A 20,522-nucleotide genomic window follows, 5' to 3' on the forward strand; every position below is an offset into this window, starting at 1 on the left:
ACGTGTCCGACTCTGGGGATTGGTGCTCTTCTCCATTTCTAAGCTGAAGAGCTGGCGTTGTCCGTAGACACCTCCAATGTCATGTGGCCGGCAGGACTGCATGGAACACCATTACCTTCCCGCCTGAGTGGTACCTATTGATCTACTCACATTTGCATGTTTTCGAACTGCTAGGTTGGCAGAAGCTGGAGCTAACAGCTGTAATCTAAACCATCATTCCTGTTTTTAAATGTGTTCTTTTCAGACTACCCTTATATTGCTATATGATCTGTCTCTTCAAATATATTTTAAATATAATGTGAACAATATGAGAAAGGTTTGTTGATGGATATTCTAAACAGATAACATCTATAAGATCACCTTCTCCAGGCAGTTGTGGCCTAGGCAGGTGTCACTTTATGCAGGCAATGTTAAAGCCATGGTATCTGAGGATGATCTAGATTAACAAGATCCTGCAGAGGAGGTTTTCTTCTATGTCTATTTTCAATTAAATCTACTGTAAAAAAATATTGCTTGCATTAGCCCCAAAATAAGTAGTACTCTGGGCCTTATGGTCTCGATGTAAGTGAATGTTAAGATGAGGTGGTACAAATAAGTCCCTAAAGTGAGAAAATTACATATTCTTGTTTTAAAACAAAGTCTACTTATTGATGGCAGGGTTACTGTATGAAATATAACAACAGTGCTCAATCTTTAATCCCCCAGGCTGCATTTGCTCATCTCCACGCTCGCATGTCGTGGTCTCCACTTCATAGCCCAATTTCTTAAGGTTAGCTCTGCATCTCGTGGTAGCCGAGTTAGGTAAAAATCTTATGAAAGTACCCACGATTCTACAGAATTAAGCCATGGCCGATAAAGTAGTGCCAAGATGTATTCATTGTACAGTTTGCATAGGCAAACTTCGGCTCTCCGGGTATTTTGGACTTCAGTTGAAGGGCTGAAGTTTGCTCATGCCTGTTGTACAGCGAAGGTGCATTCTCAGAGACCATCCACATTGCAGAATCTGTAGTTTTGTTGTGGGACTAGGACGCTCTGATAGAAGAGGGGAAATCCCTCAGAAAGCTCGAAATTCCCAGGATTCCATAGCATTGAGTCATGGCAGTTAATGTCGCATCAAACTGCTATAATTCTGTAGTGGAAGCAGCCTCAGAGGAAACCCTTGGGTGAAACCTAGGCTGGCTCTATAACAGGCATGGGCAAACTTTAGTCTTCCAGATGTTTTGGACTTCAACTCCCACAATTCCTAACAGCCTACCGGAATAGGAGTTGAAGTCCAAAACACCTGGAGAGCCAATGTTTGCCCATGCCTGTATGTACAGCATAGGTGCATTCTCAGAGACCATCCACACTGCAGAATCTAGTTTTGTTCTGGGAGCTTTCTGACGCAGAAGAGGAAATCCCTCACAAAACTTGAAATTTCCAGGATTCCATAGCATTGAGTCATGGCAGTTAATGTGGTGTCCATGGAGCCCCCAGATGGCGTAGTGGACTAAGTGACTTGAAGGTTGGGTTGCTGACCTGAAAGCTGCCAGGTTCGAATCCCACCTGGGGAGAGTGTGGATGAGCTCCCTCTATCAGCTCCAGCTCCATGCAGGGACATGAGAGAAGCCTCCCACAAGGATGGTAAAAACATCAAAACATCCGGGCGTCCCCTGGGCAACGTCCTTGCAGACGGCCAATTCTCTCACTCCAGAAGCAACTCCGGTTGCTCCTGACACAAAAAAAAAATGTGGTGTCCAACTGCTTTATTTCTGTAGTGTGGAAGCAGCCTCAGAGCACATCCTTGGGGGGAAAGGGAGCAATAGGGAGGAGGGAGCAAGCATATTTTCTGCTGCCCTGGAGACTAGGACATGGTACAACAGTTTCAAACTATAGGAAAGGAGATTCCACTTGAACATTAGGAAGAACCTCCTGACAGTGAGAGCTGTTCAGCAGTGGAACTCTCTGCCTTAGAGTGTGGTGGAGGCGCCTTCTTTGGAGGCTTTTAAACGGAGACTGAAAGTGAGGAGGAGCTGAGGAGCCTTATAACCACGGTGAAAGAAGAAAGTGAAAAGGCTGGGCTGCAGTTAAACATCAAGAAAACCAAGATTATGGCAACCAGACTGATAATTGACAAATAGAGGGAGAAAATGTGGAGGCAGTAACAAACTGTATTTCTTTTTGTTGTTTATTCGTTCAGTCGCTTCCGACTAATCGTGACCTCATGGACCAGCTGTCGGCTGTGGCCACCCCCAGCTCCTTCAAGGACAAGTCAATCACTTCAAGGATGCCATCAATTCACCTTGCCCTTGGTCAGCCCCTCCTCCTTTTTCCTTCCATTTTCCCCAGCATCATTCTTTTTATTGTTCTTTGATCTTGTTTAATGTAGTGTATATTTTCTTTTATTGTGTTGTTTAATGTGCTATGATTTGTTGTTCTATTATATTTTGTTATATTGTATTGTTCTGGGCATGGCCCCATGTAAGCCGCCCCGAGTCCCCATTGGGGAGATGGTGGCGGGGTATAAATAAAGTTTATTATTATTATTATTATTATTATTATTATTATTATTATTATTATTATTATTATTATTATTATCATCATCATCATCATCATCATCATCATCATCATCATTATTATTATTATTCTCTTTTTTAAGCTTTCCTGTCTTCTCATGATGTGGCCAAAGTACTTCAGCTTTGCCTCTAATATCCTTCCCTCCAGTGAGCAGTCGGACTCGCTTGACCTTGAAGGAGCTAGGGGTGGCGACAGCCAACAGGGGAACTCAGACGTGGGATGGTCAAGGAGGTCACGAAGAGTCGGAAGAGACTAAACGAATAAACAACAGAGGCTGGATGACCATCTATTGGAGTGCTTTGCATGCGATTTTCCTGCTGCTTGGCCCACGAGATCCCTTCCAGCTTTATGATTCTATAATACCTAGGCTGGTTCTACAACAGGCATGGGCAAACCTCGGCCCTGCAGGTGTTTTGGACTGCAACTCCCACAATTCCTAGTAGGCTACCTCCTGCTAGGAATTGTGGGAGTTGAAGTCCAAAACACCTGTAGGGCCGAGGTTTGCCCATGACTACTCTACAATGCCAAATAATGCAGTAGGCCGTTCAAAACTGCCTTCTTGGGCAGCGTAGATCCATCCCCAGCTCCCTCTCAAAAAGGCTTTATTATCCTGATGGAAGAAAGACATGGCTTTAGGTAGGTGGTGACGGAAACAGGCATTGTTGAGGTAATTCATTCAAGAGATGAGGAGAAAGGGGCGGGGGCGACTTCAAACGTAAGGACGTTGTTTTTCTTTATACTTAAAACGTGTGGGAGGGGGAACGCAAGAAGACAGGAAAGAGTTCAGGCCCAAAAGAGAGGAGGAGGAAGAGGAGACCGGCGGGTTTCGAGGCGGGCAAAGAGGCGCCAAAAGGGAAGGCGGGAGGGCGGCCGGGGCGAGCAGGCCTCAAAAGCGTCCCCCGCGTTGCCATGGCTCCGGCGGCTTTGTGGCGATTGGCGGAGCCGCCTGCGCCGCGGGGGCCGCCGGGAGGGCTTCAAAGCGCCGGCGTCGGGTCGAACGGCTTCCCCCCCTCGCAGCTGAGGCGGAGGCGGCGAGGGAGGTCGAGGTAACCCCTCAGGCGGGGAGGGAGAAGGCGGGCGAAGAGGAGGAGGAGGGGGGGGGGAAGCGGGGCAGGGGCTCACTGTGCCGCCGTCTACCTCCCGTAGGTCCCTCGCACCACCACCACCACCATGCCCACTTCCACGCCCCCGAGGCCCACGCGAGGGGCAGCCCACTCCACCCCGCCCTCGGCCGCGAGCTCCGACGCCGACCTCGAGGGGGGCCGCCGGGCTTCCCTCTACTCCCTGATCTCGCAAAGCCTCCAGGGCTGCAATCGGAGGGAGCAAGAGGAGGGCGCCAGCAGCAGGTCAGGCATCCCTCAGAGGATGAGGCACCACAGGTAAGGCCCCGCCAGAGTGGATCACAACCACAATAGAGACATTGCCCTTACAGTACACCAGGCATGGGCAAACCTCGGCCTTCCCTCCAGGTGTTTGGAACTTCAACTCCCACAATTCCAAACAACCTCAAGCTCTTTCCTTTTCCCAGAATTCCTAACAATTGCCCAACCAGACTTCTGGGAAATGAAGTTCAAAACACCTGAAGAGACAAAGTTTGGGAATCACTGCTTCATGTTACAGGGAAAAGACTACACCAAAGCATTGGCAGAGACAGCCTAAATCCTGTTGTTAAGCCTGAGTTAAGTAAATACAGTAGAGTCTCACTTATCCAAGCTTCTGGATAATCCAAGCCATTTTTGTAGTCAATGTTTTCAATATATCATGATATTTTGGTGCTAAATTCGTAAATACAGTAATTACAACATAACATTACTGCGTATTGAACTACTTTTTCTGTCAAATTTGTTGTATAACATGATGTTTTGGTGCTTAATTTGTAAAATCATAACCTAATTTGATGTTTAATAGGCTTTTCCTTAACCCCTCCTTATTATCCAAGGTATTTGCTTATCCAAGCTTCTGCCAGCTCGTTTAGCTTGAATAAGTGAGACTCTACTGTACATTGAATCAGCTTTATTTATGCATGTTTTCACTGACAGTCCTGGAACCAAACCCTAGCAAATACCAAAGGCCCATTGTATTTTCCATCGCAAGTATTACAGTAGTCATGAAGCTCACTCTTGAATTTAGACAGCTTTTGAACTTAGTTTAATGCATCTCAACAACTTTTGCAACAGTAGCTAATCATACATTTTCAAGCACATCATAAAAAAACTATAACAATTGTAGTGTAGAACAAAAATATACGTATGAATAAAACAATAAAGTTTCAAATTGCTAACTATGGCAATTTAACAAGTATATGATCTTGGTAACCTACACAAGCCTGGGTGAAGCAAACTGTGACTAAAAATATTGTTTTAAGACACCAAATTCAATAGGGCTTTTGTATATCCAGACTGGGCTACAGAAATGACCAGATTTTTTGTACTTCTGCCTATTCTTTATGTTGCATGTTTCTGTATATGCGGAATTGAATTGTACTTGCGTCTGTATATGTGGCATTAAATTGCTGCCTACTTTCAAGCTGCTCAGAGCTCCCTTCGGGGTGAGAAGGGCAGGGTATAAATGCAGCAAAGTTTGAATCATTTTTACTTATTAACACTTAGATTAGGCACATTTACCTAGGAGTAAAATCCGTTAATTCCATCTGTGTGAATATTTTCTTAGTCTGGAAAAGTTCAACAGGAATAATATATTTAGGGTACAAGATGGCAGTTCCTGTCCCCACACCCTTGAAATTAATGTAATAATAAATATTGGTGAATGCTTACAGTATGTTGAGAATGTAAGATATGTTAGCATTCTCATGAAAGCATCAGTTTGCTGGCTGGTGAAGAGGAGTAATGAACTGTGCATTACCAGATCAGAGACAGGAGTCATGTGATCTTTCATAATTTTCTTGAAGCATCCACTATCATGCCTTTGCCCTACCAGAGTTCAAAGAAGAAAAGTAGATTCTGAAAGATCAGGTAATACCTCGTGTTCTGGCACAGAGATTAATCCACATGGTAGATGACTCCTCTGCACCTAGAAGAGTGAGTTTTCACAGTAAATAACCAACACTTCAGCCTTTCCATGCTTGTTTTTTATGATTCTTTATAAGCTCCTATAAGCAATAGTACTTTACTTACTTAGGCAATCCCTCGTAGTTCAGGGATGATGGTCCTCCAGGTGTAGTACCTTGGCAGTGGATGCATAGGTGTCTGTGGAGACCTATTCTTGACCAGCATCTTTCGCAATGAAGGCATCGGTTTCCAGATGAAAGGCGGTCCTGGTCAAGATTGTCTTGATGCACCTTCCTCTTGGCACGTTTCTCCCTTAGGCCCTCCATTCATGCCTCTTCAAATTCTGCAGCACTGTTGGTAACAGCTGACCTCCAATTAGAGTGCTCACCAGATCTTGGTGTCTAAGCCACAGTTTTTAAGTTTGAGCCCATCTTTAAATCTCTTTTCCTGTACACCAACATTGCGTTTCCCATTCTTGAGTTGAGAGTATAGTAACTGCTTTGGGAGATGGTGATCAGGCAATCTAGACAAATGTGGCCAGCCCAGCAGAGTTGATGGGGTAGTAGCATTGCTTCAACTGGTCTTCGTTGCTTCTTCCAGCATGCTGACATTTGTCTGCCTGTCTTCCCAAGAGATTTGCAGGATTTTTCGGAGGCAACACTGAGGGAATCTTTACAGGAGTTGAGTGTGACGTCTGTAGACAGTCCATGTTTCACAGATGTACAGCAGGGTTGAAATGACAATAGCTTTATAAATAAGCACCTTGGTGTCCCTACGGATGTCCCGATACTCAAAACACTCGCTGCTTCATTTGGAGAAATGCTGCACTCGCAGAACTTAGGTGGTGTTGTATTTCAGTGTCAATGTTGACTTTTGTTGAGAGGTGGCTGCCAAGGTAGCGGAAATGGTCAACATTTTCTAATGTTACACCATTAAGCTGTATTCCTGGCATTGCAGAGGGATTGGATGGTGCCTGCTGGAAGAGCACTTTGGTTTTCTCGATATTCAATGAGAGGCCGAGCTTCTCATATGCCTCTGCAAAGGTGTTTAGAGTGGCTTGTAGATCTTCTGAATGCACACAGACTACGTTGTCATCAGCATATTGGAGTTCTATAACATGTTGTGACCTTTGTTTTGGCTTTCAGTCTGCTGAGGTAAAATAGCTTGCCATCTGTCTGATAGTTTGGGGCAATAACACATCCCTGTTTGATGGGTCACTTTGGGAGCCATTGCTATCCAAGACTGTTGCCATCATGTCATCATGGTAGAGCCGCAGGATGTTCACAAATTTGTCAGGGTACCCGATTTTTTGGAGGATGATCCAGAGAGCACTGTGATTCACTGTGTCGAATGCCTTTGCAAGGTTGATGAATGCCATGTATAGAGGTTGATTTTGTTCCCTACATTTTTCTTGGAGCTCTGCAGTGAAGATCATGTCCACTGTTTCTCTGGAGGGGCGGAAGCTGTTCTGGGATTCTGGATGAGTGTCTTCTGAGACAGGTAGAAGGTGGTTTGCAAGGATTCTTGCAAGGATTTTCCCAGCAAAAGTTAGAAGGGAGATACCTCGATAGTTTCCACTGTTCTTTCTCCTTTTTTGAAAAGGTTGATGATGGTGGCATCCCTGAAGTCTGCTGGGTTTTTCTCAGTCACCCACACTTTTTCAATGAGTTGTTATGTCAGCTCACGTCCACCCTCTTTAAAGATTTCAGCAGGGATCCCAAGGGCTGCTGGCTTTGATATTTTTTTGTTGGCTGATGACATTGCTGACTTCCTTCAGACTAGGCAGCGCTGCAAGCTTGTCCCTGATTTGTTGCTGCGGGATTTGTGAGAGAACCTCTTTGGCTACATTGGAGCTGCGATTCAGGAGGTTGTGGTAGTGCTCTTTCTAACATAGTGCAATTGATTTTTTTTGTCCTTCAGTAGTTTGGTTCTGTCTGATGAGCGTAGAGGGTGTATGCCATGATTTCTTGGTCCATTGATGACCTTAGCGGCTTTAAAAGTTCCTGAGCATCATGGGTATCTGCCAAGTGTTGGGTTTCTTCAGTCATCTTTGTCCACCAGACGTTTTTGTGTTCTCGGATCTTTCTTTGGACCTCAGCTTTTGCACTGGCATAGATCTTTTTTTTAGTAACGCAGTTGGTGTCTCTCTGCCATGTTTGGAAGACTTTCCTTTTCTTATCAATTAACTGTTGGATCTCCTTGTCATTTTCATCAAACCAATTTTGATGTTTCTTAGTTTGGTATCCAATGGTTTCTTCACAGGCTGTGATGACGACAGTCTTCAGTTTGTTCCAGTGTTCCTCAACATTTTCAGGGTGTTCTGTGGGTAGATGATACTTGAGTGTTTTTCGGAAAAGGGCTTGTTTGGAGGGCTCCTGAAGGGCTTGGATGTTCATTTTGCTCCTCATCTTTCTTCCTTGGAGTCTGCATTTGGGGGCGATCTTGATAGCCATCATGGATCGGATTGACCTGTGGTCCGTCCAGCAGTCATCAGTGCCTGTCATGGCTCTTGTGAGAAGCACGTCTCAGCGGTCTCTGGCACGTGTAATTACATATTCTAAGAGGTACCAATGCTTTGACCAAGGATGCTTCCATGATGTCTTCAGCTTGTTTTTCTGGTGGAAGAGTGTGTTGGTGACGACAAGGTAGTGTTCTGCACATTTGGTCCAGCTGTCAGTAAAAAATTTCCTTCATGTCAGCATCTAGTGTTGGTGCATAGGCACTTATGATGGTTGCCTGTTGGTTTTTGGCAAGGTTAATTTGGAGGCTTGAGAGTCATTAATTAATGCTAATGGGTGCTTCAGGCAGGTGTTTCACCTGGTTATTTCTGATAGTAAAGCCGGCTCCGTGTATTCTTCGCTCTTCTTCAGGCAGCCCCTTCCAGAAGAAGGGATAGCCTCCTTTTTCTTCTTTCAGCTGTCCCTCTCTTGCTCTCCGGGTCTCCTGAAGTGCTGGTATGTCGATGTTAAAGTGTCTCAGTTCCCTTGCAATAATAACAGTCCTGCGTTTGAGGCGTTAATTGTCTGGGTTGTCCAACAGTGTCCGTACGTTCCATGTTCCAAAGTTCATTTTTCTTTTTTGGCCGCAGGGTGGTGACCTCTCTGGATGCAGCAGTCCAGTCAGGAATAAGAGAGGCAGACTATGTTAATCATGGCATACACCCTCTATGCTCAACAGACAGAACAAACTTAGACTATGTTCTAGCCTCTTCCCCGTGTGGGGTAAGCAGAGTGGATCCTAAAAAGGGCTGCTCAGTCATGGATACAGCTGCCGGACTACTCAACTGCCTTGGACCTTGAGGTAGAGTGAATGAGTCCATATCCACCGCCCATGTGCCATTCTGTGACTAGGGGCTTCCGGATTTCACAGTCCTGCCCCTGTCACCACTCGCTGATTGACGTGGGACTTTCGTTGATTTGTTTTTATTTTCTTGGAAGACAACTGTGCGTGAGTTTTTTTAATGTGTGGAGGTCAGTGCACAGCCGATCAACACACAGTCTTCAGAGGGTGGAGTCCCAACCAGTGGCATGGTTGACACAGTTATGGTTGCTTCCCAGTCTGTTGCAGCCTTCTTCCTCCTTCACAGCCATTGTAACATGTACCATGTTATTCTCCACCTGATTCGCTGTTGAGGTCTTCAGGTCTTTGGATTGTGCTTGGTCTGGAACCTCCCCTGCAGCCCCTCCTGGGAATGCATGACTCCGGTGGTTGTGCACGCAGGTTCATTGGAACATGCAAGCCCCCTCACCACGATAAGGTGACAATCCATTGAGGAGGATAAGCAATAGTAATGTGCCTTTGCACAATATCTGCTTTAATAGCTTTCCTGATTGTCTTATTTCTTGCTGTCACAAAGCGTCAAGTCTGAAAATCATAATGCAAACAGTTCTGATCAATATAATACGGAATGGCGTCAAAGTGGCACAAACCCTCAATAAAACTAAATAAAGATCAATTATTAATATTTAGATAATACTAATAATAATCTAATTGATATTTACACCATATTCTATATTTATTGTATAGCCTAGCTTTACTTGTTAATCACAGATGGATACAATTGTGAAATGTACATTATTCGGAATTTGGTACTTCATTGACAGTACAATCCCCGTCATGGCTAATTAATTCAATGAGGTTTAAGCTATGTTATTTGTGTGAACCAACAGTTTTCTTACTGAAAAATGATTGTAAGTTTTATTATATGAGTGCCGAGAGAAGTGTCTTTTCCCACTGTGTGATTCATGGTCACTTCCTCCGACTTTGTTTTGCCTATTTGGGAGGTAATTCTGAATAGAAATATAGAAGGAAGGATTAAGCCCTCATTTTTATCCATTATGAGTCTCAGGGTGCCTCTACATGGACAAAAAACCTTGAGGCTGGTCCAAAATAATTTGCTTCAAACTTGCCTCAGATTCTGCTGTTATGTTAGCACTGCTTCTTCTTTTTTTTAATTTTATTTATGTGCTTTTTTGAAGAGAAAAACATTGAAAGTGGGGGAACAATAATGGATTGAAGAAAAGTAGGAAAATGAAAGAAGAGAAAAAAAAGAAGAAGAGAGAGGAAAGAAAAAAAAAAGTAATAAGGTTTCCTTGACTTCCATCTTTCTCTATATTGGAAGAATAGTAATTTGGGGTATCTTCCCAAATGTTTCTCATATGTATTGTTGTCGTAGCTTCCCTATATTCCTTTATTTTTTTTTGTTCTTAATAACATATCCCATTCCTTCTATAGTTATATTGTTTTAATGTGCTTTTCCTTTGCCAAAAAGTCTAATAAGGGTTGCCAATCCGTACTTTTCTTTGGTCCTTGATGTTTAGAAAGTAAGTATGTAAGTTTATCCATATTCTTAATTTCCATCAATTTTGTTATCCATTGATCTACGTCAGGAATCTTCTCTTGTCTCCAATTTCTTGCAAAGACAATTCTTGCTGCCGTCATCATATAATTTAATAAGAGATCATCATTTTCTTTTAAATTCTCTTCTGTAATTCTCAGGAGTAGATGTTCTGGTTTCATTTGGTATTTAATCTTCAGTATTTTCTGTGAAGTTTCGTGTATCTCTTTCCAAAACTTCTTTGTTCTTTCACAAGTCCACCACATGTGGAAGAATGATCCTTGTTCTTTTTTACATTTCCAGCAATTGCTCTGTAGTGATTTATTCATGAGCCCTAATTTTTTTGGGGTTATGTACCACCTATGGAACATTTTTAACAAGTTCTCCTTCAGTTCATAGGAATACATATGTTTTAGTTTCTTGTTCCATAGGTTTTCCCATTGATCCATATGAATTGTTTTTTTGATATTTAATGCCCATTTTATCATGCAGTCCTTTACAAATTCTTTCTCGGTTTGCCATTCGAGGATCCTTTTATATATCTTTGTTATCAATTTTTTTTCAGAAGCCATAATTCTGTCCCAGAATGTTTCTTTACACATAAAACCTTCCTTTCTGTCTTTATTGTAATATTCTCTCAGTTGTCTATATTGGAACCACGATATGTCTTTGAAATTTTCCTTGAGTTCTTCTTGGGATTTCATTTCTAGTCTTCCGTCACTCTGTTTTAATATATCTTTATATGTGGGCCACTTCTTCCAGCCTAGTAGTCTCCTTTGTCCCGCTTCTAGCGGGGATATCCAGAGTGGGGTTCTAGAATATATCCTTACTTTATATTTGTTCCAGATTTTCATAATTGCAGGTCTTATAAAATGATTTCCAAAGTTCTTTTCTACGTTTGTTTTGTTATACCACAAGTATGCGTGCCATCCGATTCGAAGATCATGGCCCTCTAAAGTTAGAATCTTTTCTCTCTTTAATGTTGTCCAGTCTTTAACCCATACTAGGGCACATGCTTCGTAGTATGATTTCAGGTCTGGCATTCCTAGACCTCCTCTCTTTGTATCATCAATCAGATTGGTATATTTAATTCTTGCTTTTTTTCCCAGCCAAATAAATTTAGTTAAGTCTTTTTCCCATTTCTTAAATATGGACATATTTCTGAGAATTGGAAGATTTTGGAACAAGTATAACATTTTTGGCAAAACGTTCATTTTTATTGCCGAGATTCTTCCTAATAATGAAAGTTTTAAATTTTTCCAGTTTTCCAGTTGTTTTTTTATTTCTGACCATTTCACTTCATAGTTGTTTTTCAACAGTTGCGAGTTTTTGGCGGTAATTGATATTCCTAAATAGTTAATCTTGTTTACGACTTGGAGTCCCGAAATTTCAATTAATTTTCCTTGCTCCATCTTGTTTATATTTTTTGTCAGCATCATCGACTTATTTTTATTGATTTTAAAGCCTGCTACATTGCCGTATTCTTCTATTATGTTTAACCATTTTTTTATATCTTCAGTTGGATCCTCTATAACACAAATCAAGTCGTCAGCGAATGCTCGGGTTTTATAATGGCTACTCCTGATTCTAGTACCTTCCAGATTCGTATCTTCCCTTATAGTCTATAGTAGAATTTCCAAGGCAAAAATGAAGATAAGGGGGGAGAGAGGGCATCCTTGACGGGTGCCTTTATTGATCCTTATTTCTTCAGTTTTGAGGCCATTGATCCAAATTGTTGCTTTTTGATCTTCGTAGATAGCCCGTATGGAGTTTGTAAATTGGAAACCTAAGTCTATTTCTTTCATTAATAATTTAAAAAAGTCCCAATTGATGTTGTCGAAGGCCTTCTCAGCGTCGACTGCAAGTAAGGCCATTTTTTTTCATTGTTTGTCTCATAGTAGTCTATAATATCGATAATTGTCCTTACATTGTCTTTTAGTTGCCTATTTGGAAGAAAGCCAGATTAGCCCTGCTTCTGAACTGCATTGGTTGTGGGAGCAGAGTGCACTGTCAATTTGGGTTGAACCCATTTTTCCCGGCTGGATAATCTCCTTTGCTGCCATTAATTGCTGTATAGTGGCCATGGCACTGCAGAGAGCTCCTAGCTTTTGCTCATCACCTTTGCCAGTGTTAGCAAAGGTGCTGCATGACTTGAAAGCATGAGGGGGGAAAGAAGAGGGATTATTATGTTCAGTTAAAATGAAAACCATTAGTTCTACAAAGGGAAGCTGCGGGATTTCTGTCACAGCACAAACATTTTAAAAAATGGGAATATAGTCAGGAAGAGGGACAAAATCAAGTCAGAGATTCCAAGAAAGCAACATTTTTCAAATAAGCACATTACAGTGAACCCTTGGTTTCCCTTAGGGTTTTGTTTGAGAACCCACCATGGATAACAAAATTCATGGTTGCTCAAATCCCATGACACACAATGTTATAGTAAAATTGTGTCCCTATATAAAATGATGAACAATGCAAATGATGCTAGAGAGAGCCTGAGAATCTGAAGTGGTGGAAGGCTACAGCAGAGTATACCTACACATCAGTTTAATGCTCTTTATTTTCAAAATCAAGGTTTGCTTTTGGGAATTTTTTCCCAGATACTTTTGGGTTGTGGCATGGATGTAGAACCCCTGGATATGGAGAGGAGATAACAAATTTCAGGACAGTTGAGTGTTGAATCTTGAAGATGAACAAAATCATTTATGTCTAGACATAAGGGACTTCAGACTTTCCACTAAAGTGTTGGTGGTCTACCCTTAAAAAGGTGATGTAAACTCACTGGTAAATGTGTATTGCTACAACGATGCTGAATGGAACAAATGGGGAAAATGTGATTGTGGAATCTGCTTGGATTCCAGAGAAATGGATTTAGAGCAGTGGTTTCATCCCAACCTTTGGCCTTCCAGATGTTTTGCACTGCAGCCCCCACTTTTTCTAACGTCTGGTAAGATATTTGGGATTTCTGGGAGTTGAAGCCCAAAGGAGCAGAGTTTGAGAAACACTGGTTTAGAGTCACCCTGGTTCAGTTTTTGATCAGAAGTGTTCACTGGGTGCAATAAAGGGTATTTACATAGCTTCAGGTAAACTTCAGATGTTCACTGGAAGAAAAAGTTCCTGCTAGAACTATATTTATGTATAACGTTCAAAGTAAGCTAGTTGAAAACAATATACACAGCACTGTTCTCAGTCCATCCTGGGTATACAAATGACACACATCTCCATGGGCTGGGATCATACTTCTGAATGACCTAAATGACCTTCTGAATGGGAGGCAGAGATTTTGCTTTCTGTCTCAACCATAGTTCAGTAGAAAAAATTCAACATTGTGATTTGTTTTTAAAAAATAATAAGACAACCTGCAAAAAAGGAGGTCAGCTGCAAAACTATGCGCAAAATGGAATTTATAGTTATAGTTTAACCATTTTTAAAGAATCATATTTACTGAAAAATTGTTTTTATTATAATTTTAAAGCATGCATGCTAAAAACAGTGGCAGGGGCATGATTCAAACTTGTATTAAGAGAAATGTTGGTTGTGGAAGCTTCTTTTGCCAGATAAAGGGTATCACAAGGATTTGCAGATAGTCAGAGCTGATTTTTAAAGCAATGCATTTTACTATTTTGTGTGGTTTTAAACTATTTAATAATGTAATGTCCACAAGTGATCTTTTAACAATCTGACTTTATTTTTCAGTTTTGGTTAGGAAAGTGAAGGAAGTTGTTCAGGATAATAGGTTATACAATGTTGTTATCAGAAAAGATGGGTTCTGTAACCTGTCCAAACTGTCCAAAAATAGGTTCCATTTTAAATGAATGTGTTTATTCACATTATGTGGTCTAAACTAAAGAATCCATTCATCATCATGTGAGTGCATTTACATTAATGTGACATGGCTCCAAAATCCTCTTAGATTGGGGATGATACAGCAAAGTATCTTTTTTTACCAGTGATTTCTATTTCCCTAAAACATTGTATATAATGTCACAATGACATCAGTGTCGTAAATATGCAAGAAGTGTCTCCATTGTAGGACACCTTAGCTTGCAGAAGCCATTCCTGGGCTCGTGTAAAACAGCTTTCTCCCGCATTGTTCTCATTTTGTGAAGTGCTTTCAATTCAGAACTAAAAAGACTTTTAATATGGTATTACGACACAGGGTTTTTTGGCCTCTTGAAATGAGAATACTGATGAAGAGTGGTTAAAATGTTCAAATATTTTAGATGTATTTTATTTATTTTATATTCTAGCTTTCTCCCACTGTGTAATCCAATGTTACAATGTTTCCATAATGATGGTCATCTAAGTTATAGCATCTGACTTATACAGTATTGCTTCACAGTGCTGAACACAGTAACGACACAAACACGGAAGATCTGTCATCTTTGGAAAATTCCCTCTCACCATGGGAAGAGTGGTTCATTTGCAAAGAAAAAGAGCTGCGTGCTCGTTTTCAAGCACAAGCTATGGAGGTAAATATTTTCTTTACATCTCGCACTGACTAAACAGATACGGAAAAACACATTCCCCCGTTAAAAATTACTTCGTTCTTTATATTATAATGACTCCATAGATGCTTTTTCACTTGCCCATTCTTTGATGATTCTCTATTGTTTGCAAGTGTGTGTCTTGTCCTATGTGTTCTGCTTGCTTGGTAACTACATTTTACTTATCTAACTGTAATAATGATTTAAACCTGAACTTTTTTTGATTGGAACCTTTATTTTCCATGGTTTATATATGTCTACATTTAAGGATTTAGGGCACAATGGTTTATGCTGTGCCCAGATAAGCCAAGGTATGCGATGAATCATAAAACGTCTGGGCACATTACATTGTATTTGATTTATTGTGCTGTGACAAGAGTAGGCAAAGTGTGGCCCTGGAGCAAGATGTTTTTATGGCCGTTAACTCCTCCCTAACTGCTAGAGAGATCTTTTTGTGGTTCCCAAAAGTATGAATTGATTTATTAGAAATGACTTACTTCTTATTAGCAAAAAACAAAGGAAAACCAATAAAAGAAACAGATTGGAGTAGAATAATGGAATATTTAAAATAAACTGAATGGGGGGGGGAAGAGACAGGACACAAGAGAAGAGCAACACCACTCACCAGAATGACAACATGAAAAGAAGAAAAGGAGAGATGAGCAAGAAAGAAAAGACTAGATTTAAAGAAGAAAGAAAAGGTGAACACCTTGAAGAAGATGCTAGGAAGTTGTTTTTATGTTCTATTTTATCCCCCCTCCTCCATTTTCCTTCTTTTTTATTTTTTCTTCTCTTCACCTTGCCTCCTCTTCTTTCTATTCTTTACTCTTCACTCTTCTGCACTATATTTTGTCATACCTCTACCCTTTCCTACCACATACCTTATCTTCTTTTTGGATTTTTATCTAGTTTGGACCTACAGGAGAGTCTTGCTTATCCAACATAAATGGGCTGGCAGAACGTTGGATAAGCGAAAAGGTTGGATAACGAGGGATTAAGGAAAAGCCTACTAAACGTCAAATTATGTAATGATTTTACCAATTAAGCACCAAAACATATTTTACAACAAATCGACCAAAATAGCAGTTCAATAAACAGTAACGTTATGTAGTAATTACTATATTTACAAATTTAGCACCAAAACATCTCAATGTATTGAAAACATTGACTACACAAACATAGACTGCTAAAAAGTTGACTACAAATAAGGATAGAATTGCATAAAATGAACTTACAGTAACAACATAGTCGGAAGTTAAATCCGTAAAAAGTTCAGTCTTGTGAAGATTTTTAAAAATCTGTGATCCTTGCCTGCCTAGAAAAACAGCTGTGGATCCAGGTGGGAAGCAGACTGCGTTGGATAATACAGAACATTGGATGAGTGAAGGTTGGATAAGCGAAACTCTACTGTATCAATATTTTAATCTAGAAAATTAATAAAGATTATATTTTAAAAATAGAAATGTCCAAGAGTGTTGCTTCACCTTTCCTATGCTTCTGTCCTTCTCTCCCCCCCCCCCCCTTTCCCTGTTTTGGTGTATTTTTGGCAATTCATCTGCCCTTTAAAGGATCTCCAGAGCAGAAACTTGACCCTTCCCACCAGAGTTTCTCTATGAGTTATATTATTATAATCATGGCTGGGAAATGATAGACGTAGTCTTCTTAACATTGCCTGACATGTATGTGAAGGAGCTACATTCCCAGACAACAGGATCCACCCCTACTGCACCGCCCCCCCCCCCCCCCGCCATCTCATTTTATTGAACTGAAATATGATTATCTGGAGAGTTCTGTCCAGGTTTGTTAACAAGCCTAGAATAGAAAACTGCATTTTATTACTAACTTCTAGTTAAATATCTTTCCTTTGCCTAGGCAGATGAGCAGGCCCGGCCCAACATGGGACGCCCACCACGCCCCCACGTTGGGCGCCATGTTGCGGGGGCGCTATCGAGCACTCCCTGGCCCCGCCTCCCGCACTGCGCTCCCTGGCCCCGCCTCCCGCGCTGCACTCCCTGGCCCCACTTCCCGCGCCGCGCACCCTGGCCCAGCCGCCCTGGGGCAGCCAAGCTGTGGCAGAGGCCTTCCAGGCCGCAGCAAAGCCTTTGCTGTGTCCTGGAGAGACTCCAGCCGCAGCCCGGCTGGACCAGGGTGCGTTGTGCAGGAGGCGGGGCCAGACGTGGCCCCGCCTCCCGCATCGCGCGCCCTGGCCCCGCCTCCTGCGCCGCCCGCAGCGCGAGGGGCGTGGCCACGCAACACAGGGGCGTGGTCGCACGATGCGGGAGGCGGGGCCAGGTCTGGCCACACCTCCCGCGTTGCGTGGCCACGCCTCCCGCACCGCGGGGGGGCGGAATTTTTTTTCCGCGTATGTTTTAAAATGATCTCGGGCCGGTTCTGCAGATGAGCATACATGAGCCTGAGGCTTGCCACATTCATGTGATGAGAAACAATGATTTGTTACATCTGAATTAGAAACCTACCAAACCTTGGGTCTCACATATCTTTGCAGAGGCCATTTTCCCCTGTTTTGCTTCATACTGAACAAAGAGATTTTTATAGGTTATCTCATCCCAAGAGCACATACACATACAGTTCACAAGAGCACGTGCAATTTCTGCCATCCATCCACTCCTCTAGAAACAACAGAAGTGAGGTAGTATGTTCCCTCCCCATCAAATCCATTCTAATCACACCAAAATAATTTGGAAATGTGTATAAATATATATTTACTGTTGTTGGGGGTAGCAATGGAGTTATTCTCTTGTGAACTCTTGGGTCTCCAAGGTATTCCGAATGCCTGGCTGTGAAGCAACTGATAGTGTATATTTATCTTTGCAAACAGGATATTTTATTATTTTAATAAACAATAGATTTTAAAGACATATAGATGGAAAGTTTCAGATTACATTTGTCAAGTTGTTGGGGTAGGGGGCTCTTTCTTATCCAAACACCTACACTTGCTCATTAGCATTCTTTTTTAGTCACATAATGACATGGAACATTGTCCCATGCATTACATTACAAATAGGTATGCCAATGGCAAGATGCAATAGATTTCTTGGGACAAGTTGTGTTTTTCAGCTGTTTAGTCTAGATTTTTAAAAAGCCTGACTGAAACTCAGGGATATTGTTTTAGTCATGTGGCATTGTCATAAAGTGCAACATTGTAGGTCTTGGTCTACATGAATTCAGTAATAAAATGTGGCGTTGGAATGTCTTGTTTACCAGCATGAGGTTTAAATACTGTTTTAGCAACATCATAAAAATACCTTCTTTGTCACTGTACTTGGCTACATTCTAGTATTTCACCTTCATGGTAAAACAATATTGAAGATTACATTTGGAAAAATGCACTACTACAAACATTTCAGTTTTCACTTCATCTGTTGCCTTGAGAAAGTCTCTAACCTAATTCTTCCTTTAATTTAGTCTGTTGTATTCAGTAGATTGAAAATATGGGCCCCTCCTTTGACCACTTCCATATCTTTCCCACCCACTGCAACATCTCTGTCGGGCCATAATGTTACACAGCCTAAACTTGTGCAGTTGATATCTTAGGAAAAGTATGTTAATTGCACAATTTTTGGCTTACCTATGTTGGCTTTTACACATGTAGGAAACATCCATCCCCATATAGCTGTGAATGGATATCTGGGAAGGAGCAGACAGTCCATATTGATGGAAAGTGCAGGCCCTGTCTTGCATCTTTTTGCACAAAGGGAAAAATCACGAAATAGTTCTTCATGGAAAATACTATAGAAATGTTGAAAAATAACAATGGTAAGAATTATTGAAATTATATTGACTTATTTTTAAAAAAAATGTTACACAGACAATGCAAATAATGTGTGTGAGAGACTTCTGTAGTCTCTTCCTTCTATGGGTCCTGTGCATGTTATGTGCCACCCTAAGAATTAATAAGGGAACTACTAGAGCTGCATTTTAGTCTGTTGATTATATGATTCAGATTATACGAATATTACTAGTGTCTTTTTGATATTTTAAAGCATATTTAGGAGAAGAAAAACTGGGAAATTGTTGTATCTTTGTTGCTTTAAAATAAATTTTGCCCAATACTTGCAGTGAGAAGGTATTAAGATCTAAACTTACTGAACTGTGTGCAAAGCAATCAAGATGGTTTTTGCCCCTCTCTATAGGCAATGCATAAAGAAATGGAAAAAATAAAAGAGGATGAAGAACGTGAAAAGAAAAAAATAATTGCTGCAGAGAAACACAAAGAATGGGTCCAGCGAAAGAATGAAGAGGTGAAACGGGTGATTAATTTATGTTCTACGTTTTATTTAATGTGTTTGACATGTTGACATGTTTCTACTTTATAGTAGTTAATCTGGGCTGTAAATAATATGCTTGGTTATCAGCCTATCAAACACATTGGGTTTTTATTATAATGAAATTATTTTTCCTACTTCATGTAGTTCACCAGAAATGATTATCTTACATAGTTTGTTGTTGTGTGCCTTTAAGTCACTTCAGGATCATGGCGACTCCAGGGCGATCCTACTGTGCAAGATTTATTCAAAGGGGATTTACCATTGCTTTTTTCTGAGACTTAAGGGAGTGTTACTTGCCCAAGGTCACTTAGTGGGTTTGCATTTCTTGGGAATCTTAATCCGACACTCAACAGTGCTACACCATATTAACTTTCTTACATGGGAAAATACGGATCAGATTTTTTTCCTACAAGCACTTACATAGGGCTTCTAGGAAAAATTCTGTCTCAGTAATTAACATCAATTTATGATTGAACATACCTAACAGATCAATCCTGTCTATGTCTACTTATAAACATACAGTTGTACTCACTAGGAATTACTCCTGCACTAGCCTTAGTTCTTTTCTTACTAGTTCAGATAGTTTTTAATAATGTAAATAATAATTGAAATACTTTTGCTTAGTTAAGAGTATAGTTCCTCTACTGCTAGTATCAAAGTTGGTTCTCACAGAAGTTGAGGCAGCAAGAGGAAAGTTTTGCTCCCTGGCTTCAGGTAAGATTTGGCTAAGATTTGGTCAAGATTGGAAACTGAGTGTGGGCTTGGCTTCTGTGATCAAAGTCTAACTGTTGTGTGACTGTTGTATTGAAAGAGAGCCAGGTACTTAAGTTGATTGACAGCAGGCATTGTGCCCTAACGGCGCGTGCGAAAAAGACACCTTTACTAACTATCCTTTACAGTACATGCAGAAAACAAAACAACATAAACACACACAGAAAGAGGTGGTTTTTGGCAGTCTACACATAAAGTGTGTGCATATTACCTAACTGTATAAAGATCCCACTAGGCTACTTCACTCACCAAAAGATGCAACGAAAGCAAAACTTTCCAGTCTCATGCACCAGCTGTGGCATGTTCCGCTTTTTCACATAAAAAGTAGTCAACTACATCTGCTCCAAATGCAAACAGATTACTCTGATGGAGCAGAGGATCCAACAACTCGAGGACCATATTAAGACCCTTAAGGGCATTCAGGAAGTTGAGCTTTTCTTGGACACTGCACAACACACTGTTCTAGATACACAACCTACATCACACCAACAGCATGATGAGGAATTTTATGGGGAGATTTATTCAAATGTCCACAACCCTCAGGCTTGGAAGGAGGTCACCCGTAGAAAGAGAC

At 41.2% G+C, this 20,522-nt stretch overlaps 1 protein-coding gene across 2 annotated transcripts in view; it reads left to right on the plus strand.

The window, feature by feature from the left end:
* Positions 1-3,452: 3,452 nt before the first annotated feature.
* Positions 3,453-20,522, plus strand: part of ccdc34 (coiled-coil domain containing 34) — a 41,005-nt gene continuing 23,935 nt past the window's right edge. For both annotated transcript variants that reach the window (XM_062967778.1, XM_062967777.1), the window contains exons 1-4: positions 3,453-3,602; positions 3,703-3,935; positions 14,744-14,873; positions 19,043-19,150. In XM_062967778.1, coding sequence (XP_062823848.1) covers positions 3,727-3,935; positions 14,744-14,873; positions 19,043-19,150 — 447 coding nt within the window. In that variant the 5' untranslated portion in view covers positions 3,453-3,602; positions 3,703-3,726. The remainder of the gene's footprint in view (positions 3,603-3,702; positions 3,936-14,743; positions 14,874-19,042; positions 19,151-20,522) is intronic.

The sequence above is a fragment of the Anolis carolinensis genome, chromosome 1 (genome assembly GCF_035594765.1).
Source record: "Anolis carolinensis isolate JA03-04 chromosome 1, rAnoCar3.1.pri, whole genome shotgun sequence".
In the NCBI taxonomy this organism is placed as follows: domain Eukaryota; kingdom Metazoa; phylum Chordata; class Lepidosauria; order Squamata; family Dactyloidae; genus Anolis; species Anolis carolinensis.